This window comes from Lampetra planeri, chromosome 54 (genome assembly GCF_965212315.1).
Source record: "Lampetra planeri chromosome 54, kcLamPlan1.2.h2, whole genome shotgun sequence".
Lineage (NCBI taxonomy): Eukaryota > Metazoa > Chordata > Hyperoartia > Petromyzontiformes > Petromyzontidae > Lampetra > Lampetra planeri.
Genome location: NC_136160.1, coordinates 1,189,849 through 1,213,928, shown reverse-complemented (window position 1 = coordinate 1,213,928; position 24,080 = coordinate 1,189,849). Strand labels below are relative to the sequence as shown.

At 48.7% G+C, this 24,080-nt stretch overlaps 2 protein-coding genes across 6 annotated transcripts in view; both read right to left on the bottom strand.

Annotated features, from left to right (window-relative positions):
* Positions 1–219: 219 nt before the first annotated feature.
* On the bottom strand, positions 220–15,016 carry SHARPIN (SHANK associated RH domain interactor). Of its 4 annotated transcripts, XM_078617485.1 has the most exons (9): positions 14,477–15,016; positions 9,915–9,952; positions 9,366–9,507; positions 5,598–5,691; positions 4,778–4,955; positions 4,400–4,533; positions 3,708–3,815; positions 2,448–2,476; positions 220–1,289 (listed from the first exon to the last, which is right to left on the bottom strand). In XM_078617485.1, exons 2-8 carry the CDS (start codon positions 9,937–9,939, stop codon positions 2,471–2,473), a joined length of 687 nt encoding a protein of 228 aa, XP_078473611.1. In that variant the 5' UTR covers positions 9,940–9,952; positions 14,477–15,016; the 3' UTR covers positions 220–1,289; positions 2,448–2,470. The 4 variants fall into 4 exon arrangements, with proteins under 4 accessions (XP_078473611.1, XP_078473610.1, XP_078473608.1 ...); XM_078617484.1 differs by lacking the exon at positions 2,448–2,476 and having other exon boundaries at positions 14,570–15,016; XM_078617482.1 differs by lacking the exon at positions 2,448–2,476 and having other exon boundaries at positions 14,477–15,015.
* Positions 15,017–16,909: 1,893 nt separating this feature from the next.
* Positions 16,910–24,080, bottom strand: part of LOC144735241 (dehydrogenase/reductase SDR family member 4-like) — a 19,312-nt gene continuing 12,141 nt past the window's right edge. The window contains exon 9 of one of the 2 annotated variants that reach the window (XM_078617735.1): positions 16,910–18,515. The gene's annotated coding sequence lies outside the window, so the exon portion shown is untranslated. Of the gene's footprint in view, positions 18,519–24,080 lie in introns of both variants that reach the window. The other variant, XM_078617734.1, reaches the window with a different exon arrangement.

The window sequence follows — 24,080 nt, the reverse complement described above, 5'->3', positions numbered from 1 at the left end:
ACTGCCACATTACGGATGAGCGACAGCGTTGAGTTTTCGCGATATATGGCCATCGTCGCGAGACCAGTTTCCCGTAACTCTGCAGTGCAAATGGCATCACTTTCGTCACCCGCTACACTTTTAGTTCAAATGCAGACGAACCCACCCAAACTTGGACATTTGTGAAAAAGCTTCATGGCTCATCGGATTTCTCCAGAATATAAAAAGATTCTGATGACGTTGAACGGTTTTCAACTGCACTTTATTTCCACACAAGCCAGCCAACAGTCTTTCTAATCGCCGTGATCTCGAACACTTATGAAGGCCCAACGACGCCAGTCACGCTGCGACCAAGACACCGGGGGGGGGGGGGGGGGGGGGGGTCCGTCTGCGCATCCGCCGTCGCCACCAGCCGCGCCGACTGCCGTCACGGCATCTTCGGTCGCGCCGACTGCTCCGTGCGTTCGTCCCCCTCCAGTCAACCGCCCTTGCACGGCGGCCCCGCTGCCGCCACACACTTGCCGCGTCAGCGCAACGCAGGAACGATCGCATCGTTGCAGCGGCTCCACGAGCCCCACCGGTCGCCAGTACCGCAAGACGATCGATCGCAAGTCGCGCGTCGCGAGTTCTCATCGACGAGCGTTTACATCAATCCGCACCGTCCTGCCCGGCCGATGCGTGTGTGTGTATGCGGTACCAGTTACCATGCCTACGGCAGTTTCCATCGACTCTGGTCGGCAGCACAAAGTAAACAAAGCATCAACACGAGATATCGAGATACGGCGCGCCCCGGCCTATCTACTCACTCGCTCGCTCACCCGCTCGCTCGCCCGCTCGCCCGCCCGCTCGCCCGCCCACTCACCAACCCAATTATCGGTGTTCGGCTTGTAGGGGGTTTCCCACCTGCGGGAAGCAATGACCGGGCGGCTTCCATTGGCTCCACAAGTAATAACCGGTGACGTAAAGAAGAGAAGCTGATTTGACACAACGTTGAGTCGATTAAATCGTCGTGATAATCATCTCGGATCTAGGGCTGATCGGTCTACGAACCAGCTGGCTACTTAAAAAAAAAAAGTCGTGAACAATTTTGTAGGATGTACCATTAAAAGCAGTACAGTAATACAGTGCAAGCATATCAGTAGTGGTTCAAAGTGCCAACTTCTCATGGTCGTATTGTCAGAAATATTCTGACTTGGCTCCGGGAAAAGCTGCTAAAACTTATATAAAGCCTTCAGTAAATCGGACTGTAGGTCTGAATGTGGCGATGACATCTGTCGCATGAAGTTCTCCACGGAGTTGCCTCGTCTCCCCTGAATAAATACACGACACGGAAACCCGCACACACGCGCACACCTGTCAGTAAATTACAATCGCTCATATATTTATAGTTCACAAACAAAAGGGGGGGGGAGGGCGGTGTTGCAGCAGATGATGATGTTGCACCAGATGATGATGATGTTGCACCAGATGATGATGATGATGTTGCACCAGATGTCACGCCTGAAGAGTTAATGACCACCCCAACAGTTACGCAGGGTGCACATCTGGGGGAGAAGTTGCGCGACAACAATGCGCAACTTTCAGCCACCTTTTGTTGCAGAGACGTCCGCAAAGAAACCATTCAGTTGCATGCAACCAAATTGTGCAAAAACGGATGCTCAGGTCTGGACCTGCCTTTAGAAAGAAGTGAAATCTGTTGCACCGGAGGGAACACCTGTGGGCATTGTCAAAGAAGTGGGAAAGGCCGTTGAAACCAAATCACCTTGCCAAAGTTAGTCCATGGGCCAGAGCAGAATTTCCTAAAACACGATGTAGCAAAATAACAAATACAATAATTTCAACTTGCAAGGCACCGCAAAGTGTTCGCTCGCTCTCCAAGAGAGAGAACGGCTCATAGAGGCGCAGCAGGGAACCACAGTGAACTTGTGAGAGCAATTGCCTAAGCTCTACGGTCCTCTATATATGAAGATGTTTACAGCCAATTAGTGAGTTTTTTACATGTGGGAGGAAACTGCAGCACCTGGAGAACACCAACACGTGCGAAGGGGAAACACTAATACCATGCAGATGGAACAGATGGGACTCCACAATTGCTGTGCCGCCCTTTTCTGGCAAGCCAGGGATTGGCACCTCCTCGACACGCAAGGGATAGGGAGTCGCAACATTGGTGCGGGAAGCCACCAACGCCTCTCGCTGCCTCGACAGTGCTGTATTATAGGCGTGGTGCCACCACCGGCTTGCAAAACTTCAGTGGTTCCAATTGATTAATAATAGGCGTGAATTATATGCTACTTGATAAGCCCGCTAATTTCAAATGGTTCTCACATAATACACCATTATTGGCCACGTAAAGAATACGGAACCGCTAAAGTGATGTCACGCCAAGCGGTAGCCACAAGCGAAATATCTGCCCTGGGCCCATAGAATAAATTTCACCTAATGTTTGCAAGGGGGAAAAATGTATATACCTCGATTGTGGACCGATTCCTCATTAATTCTGTTAAAAAACAAAGACAAAACTGACTTGAAAAATTACAGACTCCTGTCACAAAACAGTTAATGATAAAAATGTATTGTGTAATTATTTTATATTGAATGTTTAACGCACCTTGACACGAATTACTTTGGGAACCAAAAAAAATCCTGTTTGTAAATGAATCATCGACTCATTCTATCAATAAAGTGGTAAAAAAATTACACAATCATACAATTAGCAACCAATATTTCCCACAGGATTTAAGCTTTTTTGTTGTTGCACTTTCAAAGTAATGCGCAATAAAACTCGACTTAATAAAAAAATATTACCTCTAAGTAGTTGTTTCCTCGACCGCTCAAAGGCAGACTGAGTTTATTGCCACACGGAGTAAACTCTCCCTCTCTCGCACGGAAAGGAATAATGCCTTTACCAGCGGCAGAAAGCGCGCACACAGCGGTGAGCACGCAGCGAGACTACATCTTAACGCAAGTGGCAGCGCAGTTTGGAAGTCGGCAAGCTGACCACTTAAGCCACTGTTGAGTGTCAACAGTTAGGATTCCAGTTCAACACGTCGGCTTAACACATAAGTTAGATTCCACTTAAAAAATAAGGTGTTTTTGCCACAGCCAGTACAATATTCCGTATTTGTGCGTAGGCCCTCATCCAGCAGTGGATTGTCAGAAGGGCTGATGCATGTGCAAAGACAAATATTCCCTTGTAGTCTTAACAAGACTGTTGGGGCAAGTGCTGTTAGTGAGCACCTCACACACATGCACATGACACACGTGCATGCATGTGCACGTGTTTCATGTGCACGTGTGTACAGGCACGCGCAGCTACACGACGACATTTAACAACGGGTGCTCGATTTTACGATCTCCCCCCCAAGAATATATTTACCGCGTCCGGTATATAGTTCTCGGAACGGCCCGCGAGCCCTGTTACAAGTGTGTACAAATACGTCACAAACAAATTAAGCGTGCAACGTTAAAAGGTTTCTCCCCCCCCGCCCTGCCATAAACAACCAACCCATAAACCAGACGGCGCAGAGGAGCCAGCGACCGCTGGCGTGAGATCCGTGCGAGGCGCCAATTCCTGGCCGCCCTCTCTCCACCTGCTGGGGCTAGCAAACGCGCGAAGGCCGCATGTAGCGGCGCATCGCACACGCGGCCTTGTCCAGACCCACCAGCTCAAAAGAACGGAAAACGTGGTTGTCCCACTTGTCCCACGGGTTTTGAAACGACTCCCTCACCTGCTCGGGAGTATCATGCTGTCGAGGGGTGTCGCACACGCAGCAGCGGGCGGCTCGGGGCTGGTTGAGCAGCGTGCAGGCCGAACACGACCACTCAGCCATCGCGTCCTGAACGCACATTCACGGCGAGAGCAATGCGCGCGCTCAAACCCCGCTGGATTTTACACCCCCCCCCCCCCCCCCCCCCGTTGCGCTGCCGGTTGCAAGGTCACCAAATGGAAGCGGTTCACCAAATGAAACGCGATAGCGAGAAAAAACGGCCGTAGAATTGCTCGCGCAGTCAGATTCCATCAGAATATTTATTTAGACTGGAACACGATGAGCTATGAAGCTCTTTTCTGCAGATGTTCCAGTTCGGGTCGGGGGTCAGCAAGTTACCAAAAACAGTGTCAAATAGAGAAAAGTTAAACAAGTCACAAAAATTACCATGTGCAGGCCGGCCAAATGGCGCACGAGCAAGTGTTCGGATCAGTTGGGTTCTTTCGTTATCAAGAATGAGCTTTGCGTCGTTATTAAACTTTTTAAAGTTACCCTCTGGTTTACCCCGAATTCTGGCTTCTTAAAGTCTGGCTCGGAGGGGTTTTTAATGGACAACCAAACACACCCGTCCACTGACCAACGTGCCGCTTTAGTTCATTGGGGATCTCCAAAAAGAAGTTGACAAATGAACGAACGGTTCGAATGACACTCACGGCGGCTATTGCTGGCGGATTGGATAGGAGAGGAGCCGGGTCCATTGAGCCCAGCTGGTCGGTTAACACGTGAAGGATGTCCTGTAGACTCATCTTGTTGGCTCTTGCCCTTTCACCGCCACCCAACCGTTCTCCTGTTACAGCAACAACAAAACAAGAGACAACCAGAGCCAACAGAGAGTTTTCGATGTCATTTTGTTATTAAAAAAATATACGGTCGAAACTAAACTGTAATGCACCCGCTTTTCTATCGTTTGACTCCCACGTTCTACTCTTCTCGCAAAACTTCGGCCAAGCTGAAGGCTCCCGTCTGCCGGCGTGACCTCTCTTCCGGGGTTGTGGGGGCTGGCAGGGTGCGGGGGGATCGCGCTCCCGTACCTGCGTTGTGTCTCTCCGCGACATCGCTGCTGGAAGACGGCACCTTCAGGAGGTAGAGGAAGACGTAGTCTCCATCTGTCCTGACGCCGTAGAAGTGAAGCGAGTGACAGTCCTTGGCCAGTCGGCCCCCAAACACCCACCGCTGCAGCAATGGGTGGAAGCCGTACTTGTGGAAAACCTAACACAGTAGGGGGGAGGGAAAAATATGTAATGGGACAGGGACAATTAGGGATGCAGGGGTGGTGCGATGGTCGACACATTGATAATTAAACATTGTATCTTTTTTTTATATATATAAAGCGTCCTTAAACAATAATTCTCAGGGCGCTGATATTGCAATGCAGAGGTCGCAGTTCGATCCCCAGGCGAGGCGGTGAAAACGCGGCAAGCTTTCTAAACAGCCACCACCTCTGTACACCCAGCGGTGAAAGCGGGCGCACCACAGTTGGCCCATCGGCAAGGTCGCGCATGGTGGGGTAAAGCGTGGGTATTCTTCCGCCGTTCAAGATTTACAATGATAATAATAACGCGGCTTTGTATGGCCAGCATGGACAAATATCCACTATAAAGCTTCCTCTACTGGAGGCACTTGTGCCGGCAGTGGCATGAGAGAGCAATCGAAGGGCTGCGCCATCACCATTAAATTTTTCTTAGTCAGACTGCAAAGTGGATGAAGTTTTTGTTGGAACTCACGACACGCTAGCGGCAGGTCGCGAGTCCACGTCCCCCTCGGGTCTCCACTTAGCCAGTCGTCATCCAGACTGGGTTGATAAAACAATGCAGAGTTATTATTCTGAGACTTGGGCCAGCACGTGCCTACCTCACTCTTCAGGTGTGCCACTGTCCAATGTGAATGAACGGTCAGAGCGATGGGTCCCACTGTGGTCTGTGCATCTTCAAAGCGCACCTGAATCCTGCACACGGCGACACGTCACGCACAGCCACCGTGGTTGATGTTTTGACAGGGTGCACTTTTCCTCCCAAATGCTAATTACTCTGGCAAAGAGCAGCGATGACCTCCTTCCACTAACACATGGATTAGGCCCACGATCTTCTTGCTTCTGGTTGCCGACGGGATACATTATAAGGTCGTACCAATTACACACAAAGGTGCTTGCCACAAATGAACAACAATACCTTGCCGATCTCGTCAAGAGCATAAACCATCACGTGAACTCCGGTCATCCTCACAGCAGCGGCTCTTGGCTGGCCATCGAACAAAGACGGTCAATGCATCACGCGCTTTCAGATGCGCTTTTTGCGGCCGTCTGGAACGCTCTTCCTTCCGAAGTTAGGAAGCCACTGGAGCTACGAACTTTTAAATTTAGATTGAAAATAATTTCTCTAAAAATGCGTTTTGTGTTTAGTTTGTCCTTCCCCCACAACTCCAATTTAGCACGCTTGGCTACATACGGTACGAAAGGTCAAAATACATACATATAACATATATACAACATACAAACGTACATTGTGAGAATGCTCACAGCCGTGCGACCTTCTACGAGTACACCTACAGCCCATGTTTGTCAACAAGCTGCTGGATGAGGGCCTCTCCAAACATTGCTGGGCCATACTTCCCCACCACCACCACCACCACGCTGGTCACTGAACTTCACCAACCCACAATGACCAGTGTGGTGAGGTGTGTGGTTCAATACAACTCCCATGACATGGCCTGGAGAAGCCTTCATCCAGCAGTGGATTGACAGTGGACTGTAAATTATTATTTATTCAGATTATTATTTACAATACACAGTCGGGGTGGAGTGGTGGTGCAATGGTTAACATGGTGCACTATAAAACTGGCCGTGGCTAACACCAAATGGCGACCTAAACCATTTTTTTTTACTATTTTCTATTTCATCAGTTAAGGCCCACTGAGCTAATATAGCTCTTTTTACAGTAGCGACCTGGCCACAAATGAAAGGTCAACGAAGTGGCTTATCGTCATGTGGAAATTTACAGGAGCTAAATACTCTAAACGCACGTTGATTCTAAATGTGGGTGGCAAAACCAGAGAGAAGTCCACACGGCCACGGGGAGACAGAGAGAACATGCAAACTTTAAATATACAGCAGGCGTCAGGGTCGGGATCGAACCCACGACCTTCTGCATACCTGGCAAGGTAGCTGATAACTGAACGGGTCCTGTCCCCCCCCCCACCCCTTCACAACACTCTGACCAGCGTGGTGAAGCAAGGCCAAACAACTCTCACGAGCGACAGGGCGCGGTGAAGGCCTTCGACCCCGCAGTCGAATGATGAACAAAAGCCTACACATTTATTGTCATTGTTGTTAGTTGTGTCGTAACCGACAGGCTGATTCAAAGACGGACAAATAAAGTTCCTTCTAAATCAGATCCTCAAACAACTACTACTGTATACACATCCAAGACTTAGAATTGGAAAGTATCTAAAAAAAGGTATGGGCAATGAATAATACATTATGACCTACGATTCAAAATCATCGCTGCAGTTTAAAAAAAAAAAACACGCCCACGATTTGGATTGGAAGGAACCAATTTAATTTAAGTTTTTTTTTTTGATCTGATTAACCAATTTTTTTTTCAATGTCCTCCAAACTTCCCATGAACGTATTCCATTGTTGCGTAATGGCTTTTAGATTTCAGAGCCTCTCTCACACTTGGACAATCACACGGACTTAACTTTTAATTTATATTCTTTGTTGCAGAGTCAGCCGCAGGCAGGACTTTCCTGATGATCACGGTGATGTAGCCGCCAAGACCCAATGGCCGTTTCATTTATTTTTCTCCCTCCACATTCAGCCAATTTATTAATATTCCGGTGTAAAAAATATATATTATCATCGAATGACCAAAAGGCTCAAAGTTCACCTATAGCTTAATGAAACCCTCAAACTGGTGAAATCTATGCGTCTATTCTCAGCCGAGGATAACAGAAATTATGGCTTTTGAGGAATTCAGATAAGAGGTCTGACGCTGTTCATTATCGTACAAGCACACGGATTCCTGCTGCCACTGCACGAGTCCAGACGATCTGCGCTACGAGTTGTTTCTTCCTTCCCTGCCCCCCCCCACTCGCTTGGGTAATTCAGTGGGGATTTTCTATCAGTTCAATTTATCTCATTCGGTTTGTCACATTCATTTTGTCGTAAATAAGCTCAAGGCACACTCACTTTGTCCCACCGATATGTAACCCCACCCCAACGTAACGCGCAAGCGTGACCCCTACCCCCCCGCCCGCTTTGCCTTAACCCACGTGGTGGTGGGGGGCGTCTGGATTAAACCGGAGCGTTCGCCACTGAACCTGTCCACTGGGCAATGACAGTTCGATTCCTGCCACTGATTGGACTTGTTGGAGGATATCGCTGAAGCACACTGTCTGCAGAAAAGTACGGCACTTTACTTTTAAAGACAATCTTTTTTTTTGCGCACAAGCAGCCCATTGTGTGCTTAAGTCAGAGACCCAGATTTCAAAATATTTAATGGGGATAAAACTATATTGTAAAGAAGACAAGATGTATAATAAATGTGAAACTTTTGCTATTACATGTACCTAGTCGGGCTATAATCATTCACAGATAAAAAATCTAACATGGCACGCAATAATCAATTATTTTAAATTCACAAGTGTCTATACCACGGTACATTGTATACATTAATACCACTGTGGATCCTACACACTGGCGGCTGAGAGAAGGACCGCTATTGAGATTGAGCGGAGGCGAGGTCAGTTAATTCGCAGAACTAAGATGGACTGTGGCATCGCAGGAGGCAGCGGGGAATAGGTACGGCATGGGAAAGCCTTCAACCAGCAGTGAATAGACAATGACGATGATGATGAAAATGATTGATTCTGCATCTTTCGCAACAGAAACAATCGAATAACCAATTAAATATTGACCCAGAATCGTGAGGAATCATGGATGGCTACATCCATATTATTATTATCTCCAAAATTAAGATTATTATCCAGATCTTGATAATTTGGGGGATTCGTGTGTTGAACATCGCCACTGATTTTCAAAACATTTACAACAATAACGATGCCATTTTATATCCATAAGAGACTCGCTGAGCCTCCGGAATTGAGACTCTCTGAGGACTCCTGCATTGGGATGAATCATTATCAGCAGTAGCAGCCGTGATCAATACATGGTTAGAAACACAGCACATTGCACGGGTTCAAAATCTTCCTCGACCCACGGACTTCACCACGCTGGTCATTGTGCGTTGGTGAAGGTGGGGAGCATGGAAGTATGATACAACAACAGCCTTTGCTGCACCGCCCTATGCTAAATATCCCCTAGCAAAGCCCAGCTGCTGCCTGTGACAATTTCGTGTGCGTGGTGGTCACTCATACACCGTCAAATATTTTCCATGGACCACCTTGCAGTAAAAAAATATGGTGTTTTGTGGAATAAAAAAAAAACATCTGCACCAGTTTCCTCACGACCTTGCACAACACCAGTAGCCCACAGACCGCAGCTTGGACAACCACCGGCATACAGAAATGCGTCGCCAAGGCTTGCTATAACTGCAGCCTTGCAGCGACGTTCACACAGTGGACAATGGGCAACAAGCGGACAAAGGCTGATCCGGCGTTCACCTGATCTCCTGTGCCGGGTAGACGCTTTCTTGCGGGCGGATCTCCAGCGGGGTGTTGGAACGTGCCAGGAGAGCTGCCAGCGTCATGGCCTCCACCTTGTTTCCGGCACTCACAGCTTTGGCCAGCTCCACAATTTGAGGGCCTGGATCAAGCGGTGCCGTGGCCAGACAATGCGGGCATGAAGGGGGCGTGGGGGACCTCTGTGTTGACGAGACGCACACAGCTCTGCGGTCTGAGTTTTTTCTGGCTGTGTGTGCCGTGCGTCATTTAGCACGCTTTGGGGGCGGCTGCAGGGAAGTGAATTGTTAAGAGGAAGTAAATTCAGTTACTGGAGATGCTTCCGGCACGTGGAGTGATGACCACTATTGACCTCCGTATTGCAAGTTCAGTGTGGTACCCCTTACACCACTGCAGTGTCCCAATAAACAAGGAAAAATCTCCAAGTCTTGAGATGCAGGCTTTCCGGGGAAAAAAGGATGAAAATTGTCATGATTATATAATTATTACTTGCAAGTTTAAGAGAAGACTGGTGACCTGGCGTACACTTACGGAGTCTTTCAAAATCCGCATCCATCCCTGCGGCCGATCTGCATTCACAGAGAAAGAAACGGCCATCAGTCATCGTCAAGTGTAATGAAACTGGCACAGAAACAATATTCCATTAACCCCCGTGGGTGGCACCAAAAAACGCTGTCATGTGCGTGACGGCTTCTTGTTTAAAGCAGGTGCCTCTTGTGGCACTGCCAAAATGTTTCAGATCACAATTTGGATCCGTCATCTTCATCGCCACCAGCAGTCACCATCAATTCACTGCCGGGTGAAAGCCCCACCATGCCGTCATCGCCACCTCTCACAATCCCGCCGTGTGACAATCCACCGAACATCAGCGGCCTTGTTTCTCTGTGCGATTGATAAAATTGTTAAGGGTCTCTGCCGGAAAAAAAATCATGCGGGAGTCCCTATCTCTGTTGACAGCACTGATCCCCGGTGGTGGACATTCCACATTTCTATGATGGGGACAAGTCTCTCCGTTGAACAACCACACTTACCCCAAAGGGATAATGGGAAAGGCTGACCCCTGGCTGGGATATTGAGCACCAATAAACACTTTCTCTTCGTATGGGGACACACTTTGGCCGTTTAGTAAATAAATACCGTGCATATATAAGCATATGTGGACAGGAAACTCTTACCAATGTGTCGGACATAACACTTTAAAAAACACTTGGGAAAATGTATTTGAAATAGAAATCACAAATACTTTGCACAATGTATTTAAAATAGAAAATATGTACTTACATTTTTTTTCCACAAACTACCAAATTAACAGTGTAGAAAGTGGTGCCGCAGTGGTTTGCGAACCGCGCTCTGTATCAATCGACCTGAATTACATTTCCAAACATATTCAACAACCTCCAGATTTGGTAAATTTCAAATAATAAAAATTAATTATAATCAAGTACATCCCTTTGCCAACCACTGCTGAACGAAGGCCCCCCCCGCCCCCCGATGCCCCGTCGGCCATTGCATACATTTTGACCATACTTCACCAGGCTGGTCAGCGTGGGTTTGCACGGGGGAGGGTACCCAGGAACGGTTCGGGATGTCGATCGCCGTTAGCAGTGACCAACTCAGGTCGCCGTGTTCATATCGCAGCCTGTTACCCGTTGCGCCACCACTTTACAACCTCCACCGCCCCATCAAACTACCACATGCGAGCGTGTGCGCGCATCTGAAATACCGCACACTTCAGTGGATAATAATCTCGTGCAAAGTAAAAAAAACAACACAAGTTAAAAAGCGAGTACGAGCGCGTACATTTTAAATAAAATATACTATAATTAGACAAGACGAATTCACCTTATCAACAAAATAGCCTTTTTACATTCCTAATGCGTCCAAGGACTTAAATCATGGTGCACGTATTTGAATGCAGTAATCCCAAACGGTACGCTCGTTGGGAGCTGTTTTTAAATTATAATTTTTCCGCCCTGGCACGGGCGCCCCAAGATTTATTTGTGGGGTTTGGCGCACAAGGGCGGTGGGATTTGTCGCCGTTATGCCTCTTGGCGCCGGGCCGGCAAGCGTCCTTGCGCTAGCGCGCTGCCGCTGGCCAAGAGTTGACGCGCGTGGGGACGCACATTAATGCACCTTGCCGCACGCGGCAAGTCCGCGCGCCCCGCGGCATGACCGACGCCGGATTCGCACCGATAGCCAAATCTCGCCGAATGCGCCGCGACCTCCCCTGCCTCCCGAAGGTGGGAAACCGCCCCCCTCCCCCCGCCGCGCCCATTGCGGTGACATCACCAAGCCTCGCCCGTCACCTCCCGTCCAGCGGCACGTGTGAAAGGAGAGGTGAGGTTTTTTTTCCCCCCAACAATTTCTGTGCTGTCCGATGAGTTGAGTAATCGAACCCATCATAGGTTGCTTAAATGATCGGGAAAGCCCACCTCTTATCGTTTCATTGACTCTGTGGTGAGGCTGATGGACCGAACGATCCCAAATGCAGCAGCAAAAAAACCCCTTCGTGGAAACGGACCGAGCGGTGAATGAGCTGTCTGACAGTCTGCCCCAGTGCTTAACTTCACTTACCTGTTGAGTAACTGGACCGATAACGGTGAGGGTAATTGATTACTTAAGTGATTGGACAGCCCAGCTCTACATGCCCTGACAATAAAGAATTACGTACGATACCAAGTGCTATAAATTTAGGAAGCGCCTAAGTTCAAAGTGTGTCTCAATACACTGTACAAAGCAAGCATGTAAACTAGTGCGCAGACAAAACGGTGGGTTAAAGGGACGAAATGTAAACAAAGCCGCGTTGGGCAGAGAGCAGTGATGAGGAACGTGCTGCAACGTGAATTAATGAAATAAAAATTAATCAACACATTCGTCAAGAGCAATGCTCTGTTGGGAACATATAAATAATAGGAAATGGCCCTTCTTCACAGCACACAGATAATGTATGTGTATTTATTATAATGGGTGACGTTTCAAGCAATGGACCTTCATCATAGTACTGTACTGTACACATGAAGGATATTGGCCCAAATGTCACCTCTTGTATATTTTTCCTGTTTATTTAACTAACTTTGAGGGGTTTTTTCTCCCTGTCAATTTGTTATTGAAAAAGGTTCCGGGTTTTTACTCTCCAAGCACACGGGGCGTGGTGTACTGAACTAGTCACCAATTGGCACGTTTCGTTTACGTGACAAACCCTACTCATTTGGCTGTGTCGGCTGGTAGCGGGGTTTAACGACACATTCATATTTACGCGATATCACCCAACAAAAACAAAACCCCTCTCTTATGGATGTGAGCGATACACATCCGTCGGTTGTTGACGATGGCACGCTCTGTTCTTTGGCCATGAGAAGTGCAGGGAGGGAGGGGCCGTGATTGCTATCGATGACCAGGCCTGGGGCAATCTTTGTCGTGATATTCGGCCGTCGATTTGTTGACGTCAGTTGTTGTTGTGCTTTCAATGCGGTGCTATATATACACATTTATTCAGTGATGTATGTATGCTGAACCTCTTTTGCGGCAGCGTATGTAGCCATAGCCCTGCTGATAGGGAGATGCGGGGAGCGGAAGGATACGTGGTGTCTTCACATCTATCCCTCTAAGGAACGAAACAGGAGGATATCTCCACAAATCTGTCTGTCGTCTGATGAAGCTGGTTGTAATTACTGGCGTAACGTCGTACTCAGGTTGTAAATGTTGTGGCTTTGCTCTCCAACACACCGGTTAGTGCTGTACTAGTGACGGATTTCTGACGAAGAATGTTCTGTTAACGTGACAAAGCTTACTAATTGGCTGTGTCGGGGGGTGGCTGGTTTAACGACACATTTATATTTACGCGATCTAACAAACAAAAAACCGATATTATGGATATTGGTTGCGAAAGCCTACGTGTTAAACACGCAAAACAGTTCTCTCGCAACTTTGATTAACACATAAGTGATGATAGCCCAGGTGAGGGTAACCCATGTGATGATAACCCAGGTGATGGTAACCGAGGTGATGGTAACCGAGGTGATGGAAACCCAGGTGAGGGTAACCCAGGTGAGGGTAACCGAGGTGATGGTAACCGAGGTGATGGTAACCGAGGTGATGGAAACCCAGGTGAGGGTAACCCAGGTGATGGTAACCCAGGCGATGACCTGCGAGCCTCACATGCACCGTCAAAGCCAACATTGTGGGCGACTTTATCGTTCGGCACTGTGCGTACAGTACAGCCATGAGGAAGTTCCCCTTCATGAAACTAACTTTAGACGCCAGTCCCACGATAAAGGCCAAGGTTTAAGTCTCACAACAACAATGCACCAACCTCTGTCAAATACACTGCTAGAAGAATGCCTACACCCCGCCTTGTCATCAAAATCGGGGGGCTGTTTTGACCATACTTCACCATCGCTGATCAATACGAGTTGAGTGAAGGGTGGTTGGTGGTGGTGGTAAAGGGATATGAAGGCGTTTAAAGGCCTATTAGAATCATCGCTCACCACCACCACCCCCGGGCTGTTAGCCGCGTGACCGGGAGTCGAACTGGGGCTGTCCGCAGTGTCCCGCACCGGTTGCTCCAACCCAAGTCCCCGTATCGAAGGCCCTCGATTTGTGAACGTGGCACGCGGTACAATTACACCAACAACAAATATAGGTTGTTGTTTTTTAGGGTTAGATCGCGTGCATATAAATGTGTCGTTAAACCCGCCACAGCCAATTAGTAAGGTTTGTCACGTAAACAGAAAATGCCAATTCGTTACTAGTGCAGCATATCGGTTTGTTGGAGAGCAAATCCACAACATTTACAATGAGTACTCCAACACACCGGTGTGCTGTACTAGTAACGAAATGGCACGTTCTGTTGACTTGGCAAACCTTACTAACTGGCTGTGTCGGCGGGTTCAAGTTCAAGTTCATTTATTAGGTTTAGCCCTGTGAGCCATTCGGCTCTTGAATCGGGTGCAACCGCAACAAACAAAAACATGAACAAGAAAACATCCTAAAGTGACTAAGTGGTGGCGGGTTTAACGACGCATTTATATTTATGCGATCTAACCTCAACAACAAACCCCTATGTTATAAACAACAAAGAACCCGACACTTACCACACAGCTCAACCCCGTAGTAGCTGGCGTTAGTCAACTTGCGCTTTGCGTAAACTGTATATACAAGGAGTGTTTTCTTGGAATTTCTCTCACTTGATACAGCTATCGTGCTGTGACGGTTCCACCTGAAGACGGAAGCTTGTGTTGCCTCCGAAACGTCGTGAGTTTATTTTATTAATTTTATTTTTTTACCTACGTGACTTTAGCGAAAAAAACCTAAGAATATGAATCCTTGCAGTCACGAAAGCTTCAAATCTAGAATTGCGCTTTGCGGCCTACTCGACTAGGCTGCACAACAAACTACACTCGCAAGTGGCTCGTGTGCCGCGCGTGTGTCCGACGGCGCTTTAGTCACCTTGAGCCGCGTGCTCTCTCACACTATCTCTCTCTCTCTTGTCGCCACTTGGGGTTCAACCCGGGGCCTCCTCTCTCAACAAAACAGCGCGTCCGAGGGGCGATGCGACTCGCGCGAGACGCGGGCACACGAAGACCGCCGCCAGCTTTGGCCGCTCTCAGCTGTTCAAGGACCCCGCGTTGGTGGTGGGTGGGGGGGTGGGGGCCACGTGGGTGGTGGGTGGGGGGCCACGTGGGTGGGGGGGCCGCTTAGGTGGCCAAGTCACCGCCCCTGCCTGTGCAAGCCGCCACAAGCGACTCGTCACCCCAACGCTTCAAATAAAACAGTGAAATGTTTGAGCGCTTCTGAGAATTTGCAACAAAACCACGAGGAGACGTGTACCACCCGGGCTCTGTAGACCACCTGGGAGATGCGTTGACAACGATGGCGAACAAGTGAAGACTCGTTGACTTTTTGAAGCTGTTAACGTTACATTTGTTATCATGTTACAGTGTAGTATTATCCGTTCTTTTTTCCACTAAAAACGATAGTCCCGTAAAAGTGTCACAGGGTGCTTCAACACAAATCTACCGAATCTATGTGCTCATAGCGCCCTCTCTCGCCTCTTGCTTGAACCGATGTGGTCAAGGTCGAGGATTTCATTCGCCATGGAGAACGGCGGCGTTCTTCATTGCAAGGCCCATGGGTTACTGTCGGCCTCTGGGGGCCTTTAGTGCGGCCCCTGGGGGCCTGACGATACACAAACAGCAAAAGCCACCACCCCCATCATCACCACCACCATCACCACCCCCATCATCAACATCATGATGGTGGTGGTGGCGCTGCTGTCAAACCCAATGTTGGTTCCAAACGTGTGGCGGCCCTCACGCTGATGATGTCTTCTCGGCCAGTGACCTCCCCACCTCTGAACGTTAGTGAAGAACGCTGCAATCCAGCAAGAGTATGCGGCTCTCTGTCAGTCCGCCGCTGCTGGCTGGGGGGAGCGGGGGGGGTGTTTCGCCATACTTCACCACGCTGGGCAGTGGGGGTTTGGTGACGTTGGGGTGGGTGGGGTGGGGTCCCCAGGACCGGTGCAGATGTCACTCGGCAGAGATGTTGGCCGTGGCCTGGAATCGAACTCAGGTGGGGCCGGTTCACAATTTCAAGTTGAATTTTAGTGAACCAGGTGACAAGGGGGGAGAGACCAGGGTGGGTCTCAAATGCAAGAGTGACCTGGGGAATTGGCCTGGCAGTGGTGGGTGTTTAATGCCGCCGGGTATAAACCCAATTGGATAGTCTGCGGTGTCATCTTCGAATTGTGGCAAATTTGGACTCGGATGCCGGCACACAGTGGCACTACTCTTGCGAATGACGCCAGGGGATCTTTAACGTCCACTGTGAGCGAAGCAGGTGGCGCGTAGCATCGTCACGGTTGTTACCGCAGCAATAAGCAGGGTGCCACAGTAGCGATACGTTAACTACCTCGCCTAGCATGCAGGAGGTCGTGGGTTCGATCGTGATCCCTGACGCCTGCTGCTGTATATTTCGAGTTTGCGTGTCTCTCTCTCTCCCCGTGGTCGCGTGGATTTTTCTCCAGGTCCTCTGGTTTTTTTCCCCTCTACATTTAGAAACATGCGTTTAGGGTATTCGGCTGCTAGAAAATTGAGGTCCATACGGCGTAGAGCCGTTTCAATACGAGCAAAACATATATATTTGTTTGCGTTTCTCCCTTGTGATGGAACTTTGTAGGATGAACGTTTGAGATTCATAAGGGCACGGGGGTGACCAATAAGGTCTGAATTGGTCTGTAATAAGGCAGGCACTGAGTGGTTGACAGGTATGAATGTCGCCAGGTCGCGTCTGTAAAAAAAACATTTCTATATAGCTCAGTGGGACTTAGCTGGTAAAACAAAGTTTAATAGTTTTGGTTTAGGGCGGCCGCTGAATTCGAACCGGGAACCTCTGACACGAGAGGGGAGCGCGTTACAGTCTGGGGCCGTCACCGGTCAAAAGCGGCGTTTTCCACTGCGCCACCCTTCCCTTTGTGGTGTTCACAGCGCTTTTGAAAAGCGAACATTTCATCGAGACAAACAAGGCAGTACCATTTTCCCCAAATACCGCTATTTTTTATTAACTTTGACGTTTGCCAGTATAAATGTGCATATAGTAACGATGCGCAGCAGTGTAACTGATATTACACTGCAGACGCTGCGTCCTGTACGATATGTTAAAAGTTAGATTGTCTTCACCCCGTGCCCTTATAAATCTCAAATACATAACTGTTAAACACACACTCTGCGTATATTTACTTGGAAGCAGTCATCCGAATAAAACTCATTGAATTCTGTCAATCCATCGCTGGATAATGGAGGTCTCAGCCACGCAATTTTGATCACCATACTTCACCGCACTGCTCAATTTGGTTGACGAGGCACGGTCAGAACGTGCTTCAGTCATCACCGGCCACCGACGATGGCCATAGCCTGGAATTCAAGTCACATCTCCTATTACGCCATTATTCCAGCGACATCATGTAGTTCAATTATAGTGGCAGTCACTTTCCCTCGTTAATCATTCACATCATTCTAAATTGGGAGAAAGAAAAAATAAAACTTTGACTCTACATCACTGTGCAGCACCCTGCTGCATTAATGAATGCTAATGCATCGTTAGACATCAAAGTTTACACTGTCAACAAAGCATTTCCAGGTCGTTGTCATTAGAGCACATTTTTAATGGTGACATTGACATCTCTGTAACTCGGTAATTATGCCTTCGCTGCGTTACTTATTCATTAAAATCAGGGATGCTGTCAATCACTGGTGCTCAACCCCTGCAAGCAGCCGTCGTATTTTCTCACTTTTTATTAATGCTTCGCAACTATGACCGAAAGTGTTTGTGCATTATATCTGATCGTCCATCTGCCTGCCTGCCTGCCAGTCCGTCCGTCCATAACGTGGGATCATGGAAAACTCACGTCAACGTGTCTAATTTGAAATTAACTCTCCGCGTAAATTTATGCTGCCCTTCAGCGACTTACTCGATTGAGGCCGGCCACATTGATCAAAGGTGCTGCCTATAAACTTGGAGACACAAACCAAAGCGTAAGTTGCCCTTCTCCGTGGCAGCGCCGCTGCCTCACCGCAGCCGACACACGGTGCTGCCTCCTTGTTTTGCCTGGCGTCAAGGTTGCCGTTATCGTCGCTAATTAATTACTCGCAGGGAACAGACCACGCGTTTGACACCGTCTCCGGAATCCACGCACTCGCGTGGTTTTCTTTCTTCCTCGCTTTACTTGGATTCCATCGTGAATTACACAAGGCGATCCATTTGCAGACACCCCATTCGTCAACAAAAAAATATAATGGGAAGAGATTATACGACGATCGTGATTTGAGGGCTGCGATGGCACGGCATCCCGTATCAGCGCAAACACATTCTCCCCAAATTCTCGCAGATGTTGCTCCGTCTCCCTCCAATATCTTGAATCGAATTCCACGTCACGGAATTGGCGACACGATCTGCGAATGGTCCTCCTGCGGCGGTGGCGCGTGCCCGCCCCACGTTCCTCGCGAGGGAGCCGCCGTGCCCACCCGTGCCCACGCGGCCCACAGTGAATCTCCATCCGTGCCGCCACCCTCCGGCTCCGCGCCCCCCCACCACCCTGTCCGACGTGAAGCGGTCGCTTTCCCGATACTCAATCACCTGCTGAGAAGAAAGAAGGCAATTTTAAAAAATTTAGTGGGGGTATCTGTGAATTGATCGATTATTGTACACAAATGATTGGATAACGCAGCTGTACCCTAAATTGAACCCAGGGTTTCATCTTTATTGGCTCGGCCACTTCGACACCGGCATTAGCCCCCTCCCCCCCACCACCCACGAGGCCAACCCAACCACATCTTTGTGGTATCCGTTACTTCCTGAGCTGTGAATGTGAACCATTGCATCAGCCTCCCAGAGGAATCTCGCCTCCCGTCAATCATCACCTCCCAGCCACGGTTCATCGACCTTCTGTGTGGCACTGTTACGCCGCCGTTGCCAAGCGGGGCCTATCGATGCACGCAAAGCCAGGATTTGGCTGCCCTAGAGGACGGCCCCTACTCTTTAAAGGGCCAGAGATATTGACGTGAATCTCACTCTGTCGGCCAAGAATAAAACACTGGTGGAGACCGGCGGACAGCTCATTCACCGCTCGGTCAGTTTCCGTGAATTTTTCAGGAGGGATCGTTCAGCCCATCGGCATCTCCGGGGTCAATAAAAACGACAAGCGCTGGGCTCTCCCGATTATTTAAGCAATCGGTTACTCAACCAATCGGTTACTCAACCAATCGGACAGCACAACAATAGTTGGGAAAACAGTCTCGCCACGTGTGCCACTGGACGGGAGGTGATGGGCAGGGCTCGGTGACATGATCAGCATCGTCAGCCGCGGCGTCACGCTGGTCGTGGCTCTTAGAGGCTTCTCTGCCCTCAGGGGGGGGGGGCAGAATGTATGGGGTGGCTACCATTTTAAAGGAGCCCCCGAGTAATCAGCCACAAAGAAAGTCGGTTACAATGTTTATTCAACGATTCACCTTCATCTGACTCACTGTCCAAATCTAAAGATGAGCGCCACTTTGTGAGATGGCTACAGCAGTCATCCTACAAATAGGTTGGGCCCTGACATATGAGTGTAGAATGTCCATCATTGACTCAAGGCCACCGATGAAGATGAGCACCACCTCGGTTGTGCTGACATTTGACCTTAAACCACAAACCTAGCCAGCTGATGGTGATGTGAAGCAAACACTGCAGAGTGTGCAAAAACGAGTGGAGAGAGTCACAGCAAGACAGAGAGAACCACGTGGATTCGAGAACATGCGCATGGGTGAACACAGAACCCAAACGGGAAAAAAATATATCAAGTGGGCTCAGGCACGACACGACTCTTGAAGGGGTGATGGCTGATGGTCAAGAACATTATAGTGGCAGCTAAGCTATACAAACTATAAACAGCTTTTTATTATACCAGGTAAAGCCCACTGAGCTATTTAGCTCTTTTCAGAAGCGACCTGGCCACACGTAATTATAGCTCAACGAAGTGGCTTATCATCACGTAGAAATGTATAGCAGCCAAATACTCTAAAACGCACGATTCTAAATGTGGAGGGGAAAACCAGAAGACCCAGAGAACATGCAAACTCAAAATATACAGCAGCAGCAGACGCCAGGGTCGGGATCGAACCCACGACCTCCTGTATACCACGGTGAGGTCGTTAACATCTAGCCACCGCAGCCAAGAGATGGAACGCATCCGGAGCGATGACATTGGCTCGTGTGGTGGGTGCTCGGTGGATCTTGGCGTCGCGGGATCATGAAAGATGGCGACAACTTGGGGAAGCTTTAATCCAGCAGTGGATTAATCATGGCTGACGATGACAACGATGATGACGATTCCTGCGACGTGGATGCACAAAGCCTGTATCGTTACTCGCGAGCCTAGGCCACTGTGTACTCATGTCGCAGGGAACACATCCCAAGCATGAGATTTACCCACAAATTGGTTACCCAGAGGACCTCTTGGCAGAGATAATGAACCTCAAAGGGCCTCACCGCCATTAAAATGAAGCCCTCCGAGTCAGCACAGCCATATTCACACAGAACTTCCTTGGTTTTAAGATTTCACTGGTTTTCCTTACCTGTTGTTGTTATTGTTGTTATTGCTATCAGCACACCATGCCCTCTAATTGCACCACTCAAGTAAATTAAGTTCGCATCGATGGCGCATTACGCTAAAGTGCAACCTATTCATTTCTTTATTCATTCATTATCTGCATGCCAATTACTGCCTCACGATAATCGGTGAATTTTCTCTGCTCGCAATAGATGCTTATTATCGCAACATGCGAGGCATATACAAATGAAGGCCCGTTGTTTTTTATTTTACATTGCAATATACAATTCGGGAATTGCAGAACTGAAGCATTGCTCAACAGCGATGTTAATTATTCACCGACAGCATGAACAAGACGATGGAACGAAAAAGCTATAAAGCGCACAAAGAAGCGCGGAGAGGTGCACGCTTGGGATTGCATCGAGACATGAGAGATCGCACGCAGGATAAAGTCATTGACCAAGGGTCAAGGGTTGTCCGTGAGTCCAGAGGAATTTGTTTTTTGTGCGTGCCTAGTTTGTCGTCCTTCCCCCCGCGCACCTCCGATTAGAACGGTTGGCTACGTATGGTGTGAAAGAAGTTCAACATACACACGCGTAGATACAGCCCATGGTGGTGGACGCTGGTAACATTGACCACCCCGAGTGCTACCGACAAACTCGCGTGGCTTATGGGTCACAAGACAGCAAAAGAGACGGTCGCTGCATCGCGCGCTTGCAGATGCGCTGCTTCTGCGGCCGTGTGGAATGCTCTTCCTTCCGATATTAGAAAGGTACTGGAGGCTCCGTACTTTTAAATAATCTAAATTGACGAACTCATTTCTTTAGAACTGCATTTTGTGCTTTGTTTCTGGTCCTTCCCTCGCACCTCCGGTGAGCACGTTTGGCTACGTACGGTGTGAAAGGAGTTCAACATCCACATACACACATACCTACGCTGCATCTGATCCGGCCAGAGTGGCAACAACTACAACTATGGCCGCCATTCGCCACGAAGCAACGGACACATCAACAAAGCGCTTGGTGCCAGGCTAGGTGCACTTTGAGGCCGCGTCAAACGTCAACGGCTCTCTGGCAAACGCACGTGCAAAGCAAAAAAACGAAACCGAACGAACGAATCCAGTGAACGACACTCTTAGCACGGGGTCTTCTTCAACGTCCGCTGGAGGGCACGTGGGGAGCTCTGTGCAGGTTCTACGCTGAGACGAGGTGGATGAGGGGGGTGCGAGGAGACAGTCCCTTGCAAGCTGCCGCTTCGCCAGCAGCAGAACAATTTGGGCTCGAGGCTCTTAAAAATGCAGCGTTTCCTTCTGATGTATATTTGATATTAATTGGACATCGCACAATTAATGCTTAATAATTCAAGAGCATTAATTTTTTTTTTGTGTTTGCCGTGTCTGGAGAATTCATTAATGATGCGTCAGCAGCCCACAGTAACAAGTTACTACTGTGCCTCGATGCAAACAGCACCTCCCCACGTGACCACTACAGTTATGGATTAAAAAATACACGTGATAGATTTTGTATCCAAAGGAAAAAAGTGCCAGAATCTTAGGGAGCAAAAGTGAATGCGCCCCGAGGTGCACATTCACTCTGAGTTTTACTTCAGATCTGAGTCCCAAGTCGCCTAAACGTCGAACAAAAACCGGGGAGTACGGAGGGGGAGGAAAGCAGAGATGCGCGATTGGAATTGCATTAAGAGGCAGAAAGAGAAACACACGAATTGGAGAACAAACGCAGATACATGACAACATTCAAACGCTTAACAAAATAAAGTAGGCTTGGAACAGAACAAGCCGTGGCTGGCATTGCACTGAGAGACAGAGAGAAGAAGGTGCGGCTTACAGACCGTTAAACTAAACTAATACTATAAACTATTTTTATTTTACCTGGTAAGACGCACTGAAATATATAGCTCTTTTTTTAGAAGCGACCTGGCCACAAATGATAGCTCAATGAAGTGGCTTGTCACGTGGAAATTTATAGCAGCCAAATACTCTAAATGCACGTTTCGAAATGTGGAGAGAAAAAACGGAGGACCCGGAGAAAATTTAATGCGACTGTGGGGAGAGAGAGAGAGACAAGCAAAATTCAAATATACAGCAGCAGGCATCAGGGCCGGGATCGAACCCACGACCTCCTGTACACCAGGCGAGGTAGTTAACATCTCCTAGCCACCGTTGCTCTCTTTCTCAGGTTCATCACCGAATTTAAACTGTCAAGAAAAACAAGCGGGTTCAGGCAGGGACGCGTCATAGCCTCAGGGGGAAGATGGTCCGACAGTCCTGAATAACGACAGAGTGACCCCCAGCTCATGAAACGCGTCCCAAGGGACATCCGCTCGGGTAGACGGAGAGACGGAAATCAGCCCGTGTGCAGGCGCTGCGCTGACGAGATGTTACCTACCCCGCCTGGTCTACAGGAGGTCGTGGGTTTGAACCCGACTCCGACGCCTGCTGCTGTATATTTGGAGTTTGCGTGTCTCTCTCCTTGTGACGGTGTGGATTTTTCTCCGGGTCCTCGGTTTTTCCCTCGACGTGCTTTTAGAGTATTTGGCTGCTATAAATTTCCGCGCGATAAGCCACTTCGTTGAGCGATCATTTATGATAGCCAGGTGACTTTAGAAAAGAAAAGAAAAGAAAAAGAGCCACACATCTCAGTGGGCCTTACCCGATAAAATAAAAAATAGTCAAGTAGTATAGAATTGTTGTACTGCAGAACCGTGGAGGATGGAAATTACACTGTGGGGCCTTCATCCAGCAGCGGATAGGTCACGGTGGCGGATGGTTCATCGTAAAGTTAAAATAAGTGTCCGGCACTGCTGGACTCCGCTAACCTTGAGCCAGAAATGGAAACTCCACCGTTCTATGGCAGGGACAAGTCTATCCACAGCACAACCACTGTTGACGTCTCGCAGAGCGGTGCCCCGTGTTGCCAACCCCAGAGGAATAAAGGGCCAAGTTTGCTGCCTGGCGCTGTTAACACTGTAGCAGAGATGGGCAAAATCCATTCAAAATTATAAATTGCTCTGGTAATGTCATGTAGATTTTTAAAAAACAAGCAATTAACAGTGTCTCATGTGATTTCGATGAAAATTACCAATTACGTTTGCAAGTGTGTAATTTAATTATCAATTACCAATTATAAATGCGGTGAAATTACAGATTTAATTTGCATGTAATTTAAGAGCCTGGAGACGATTTAGATACTTAAAGGTAAAGCTGCAGCCCTTGCAATTGCGTCTTCACGCCACCCGTGGCAGAAAGGCCAGCACTAGAGGGAGCCCTGAAGCAGCCTCTTAGATTCTGGTGAGAAGAGCTCGGTGGGAGTACACCCACACTTTGCCGCACCGCACATAACCTGCCAATGGGCCGTGGTGAACCCATTTTATACGACTGCGTGGATAGGGCAGCTGGGGGGGGTGGTTTATGAAAACGTGCGCCGTTGTGCCGATTCTCACTGCAGCCTCGCTCGGTCGGCGATCGCGGCAGCTGCTCGGCACGGTAAGCGCTGACCGTCAGCAGCAGCAGTAGCAGCAGTAGCAGCAGCAGCAGTAGCAGCAGCAGCAGCGGCAGCAGCAGCAGCAGCAACAGCAGCGGCAGTAGCAGCAGCAGC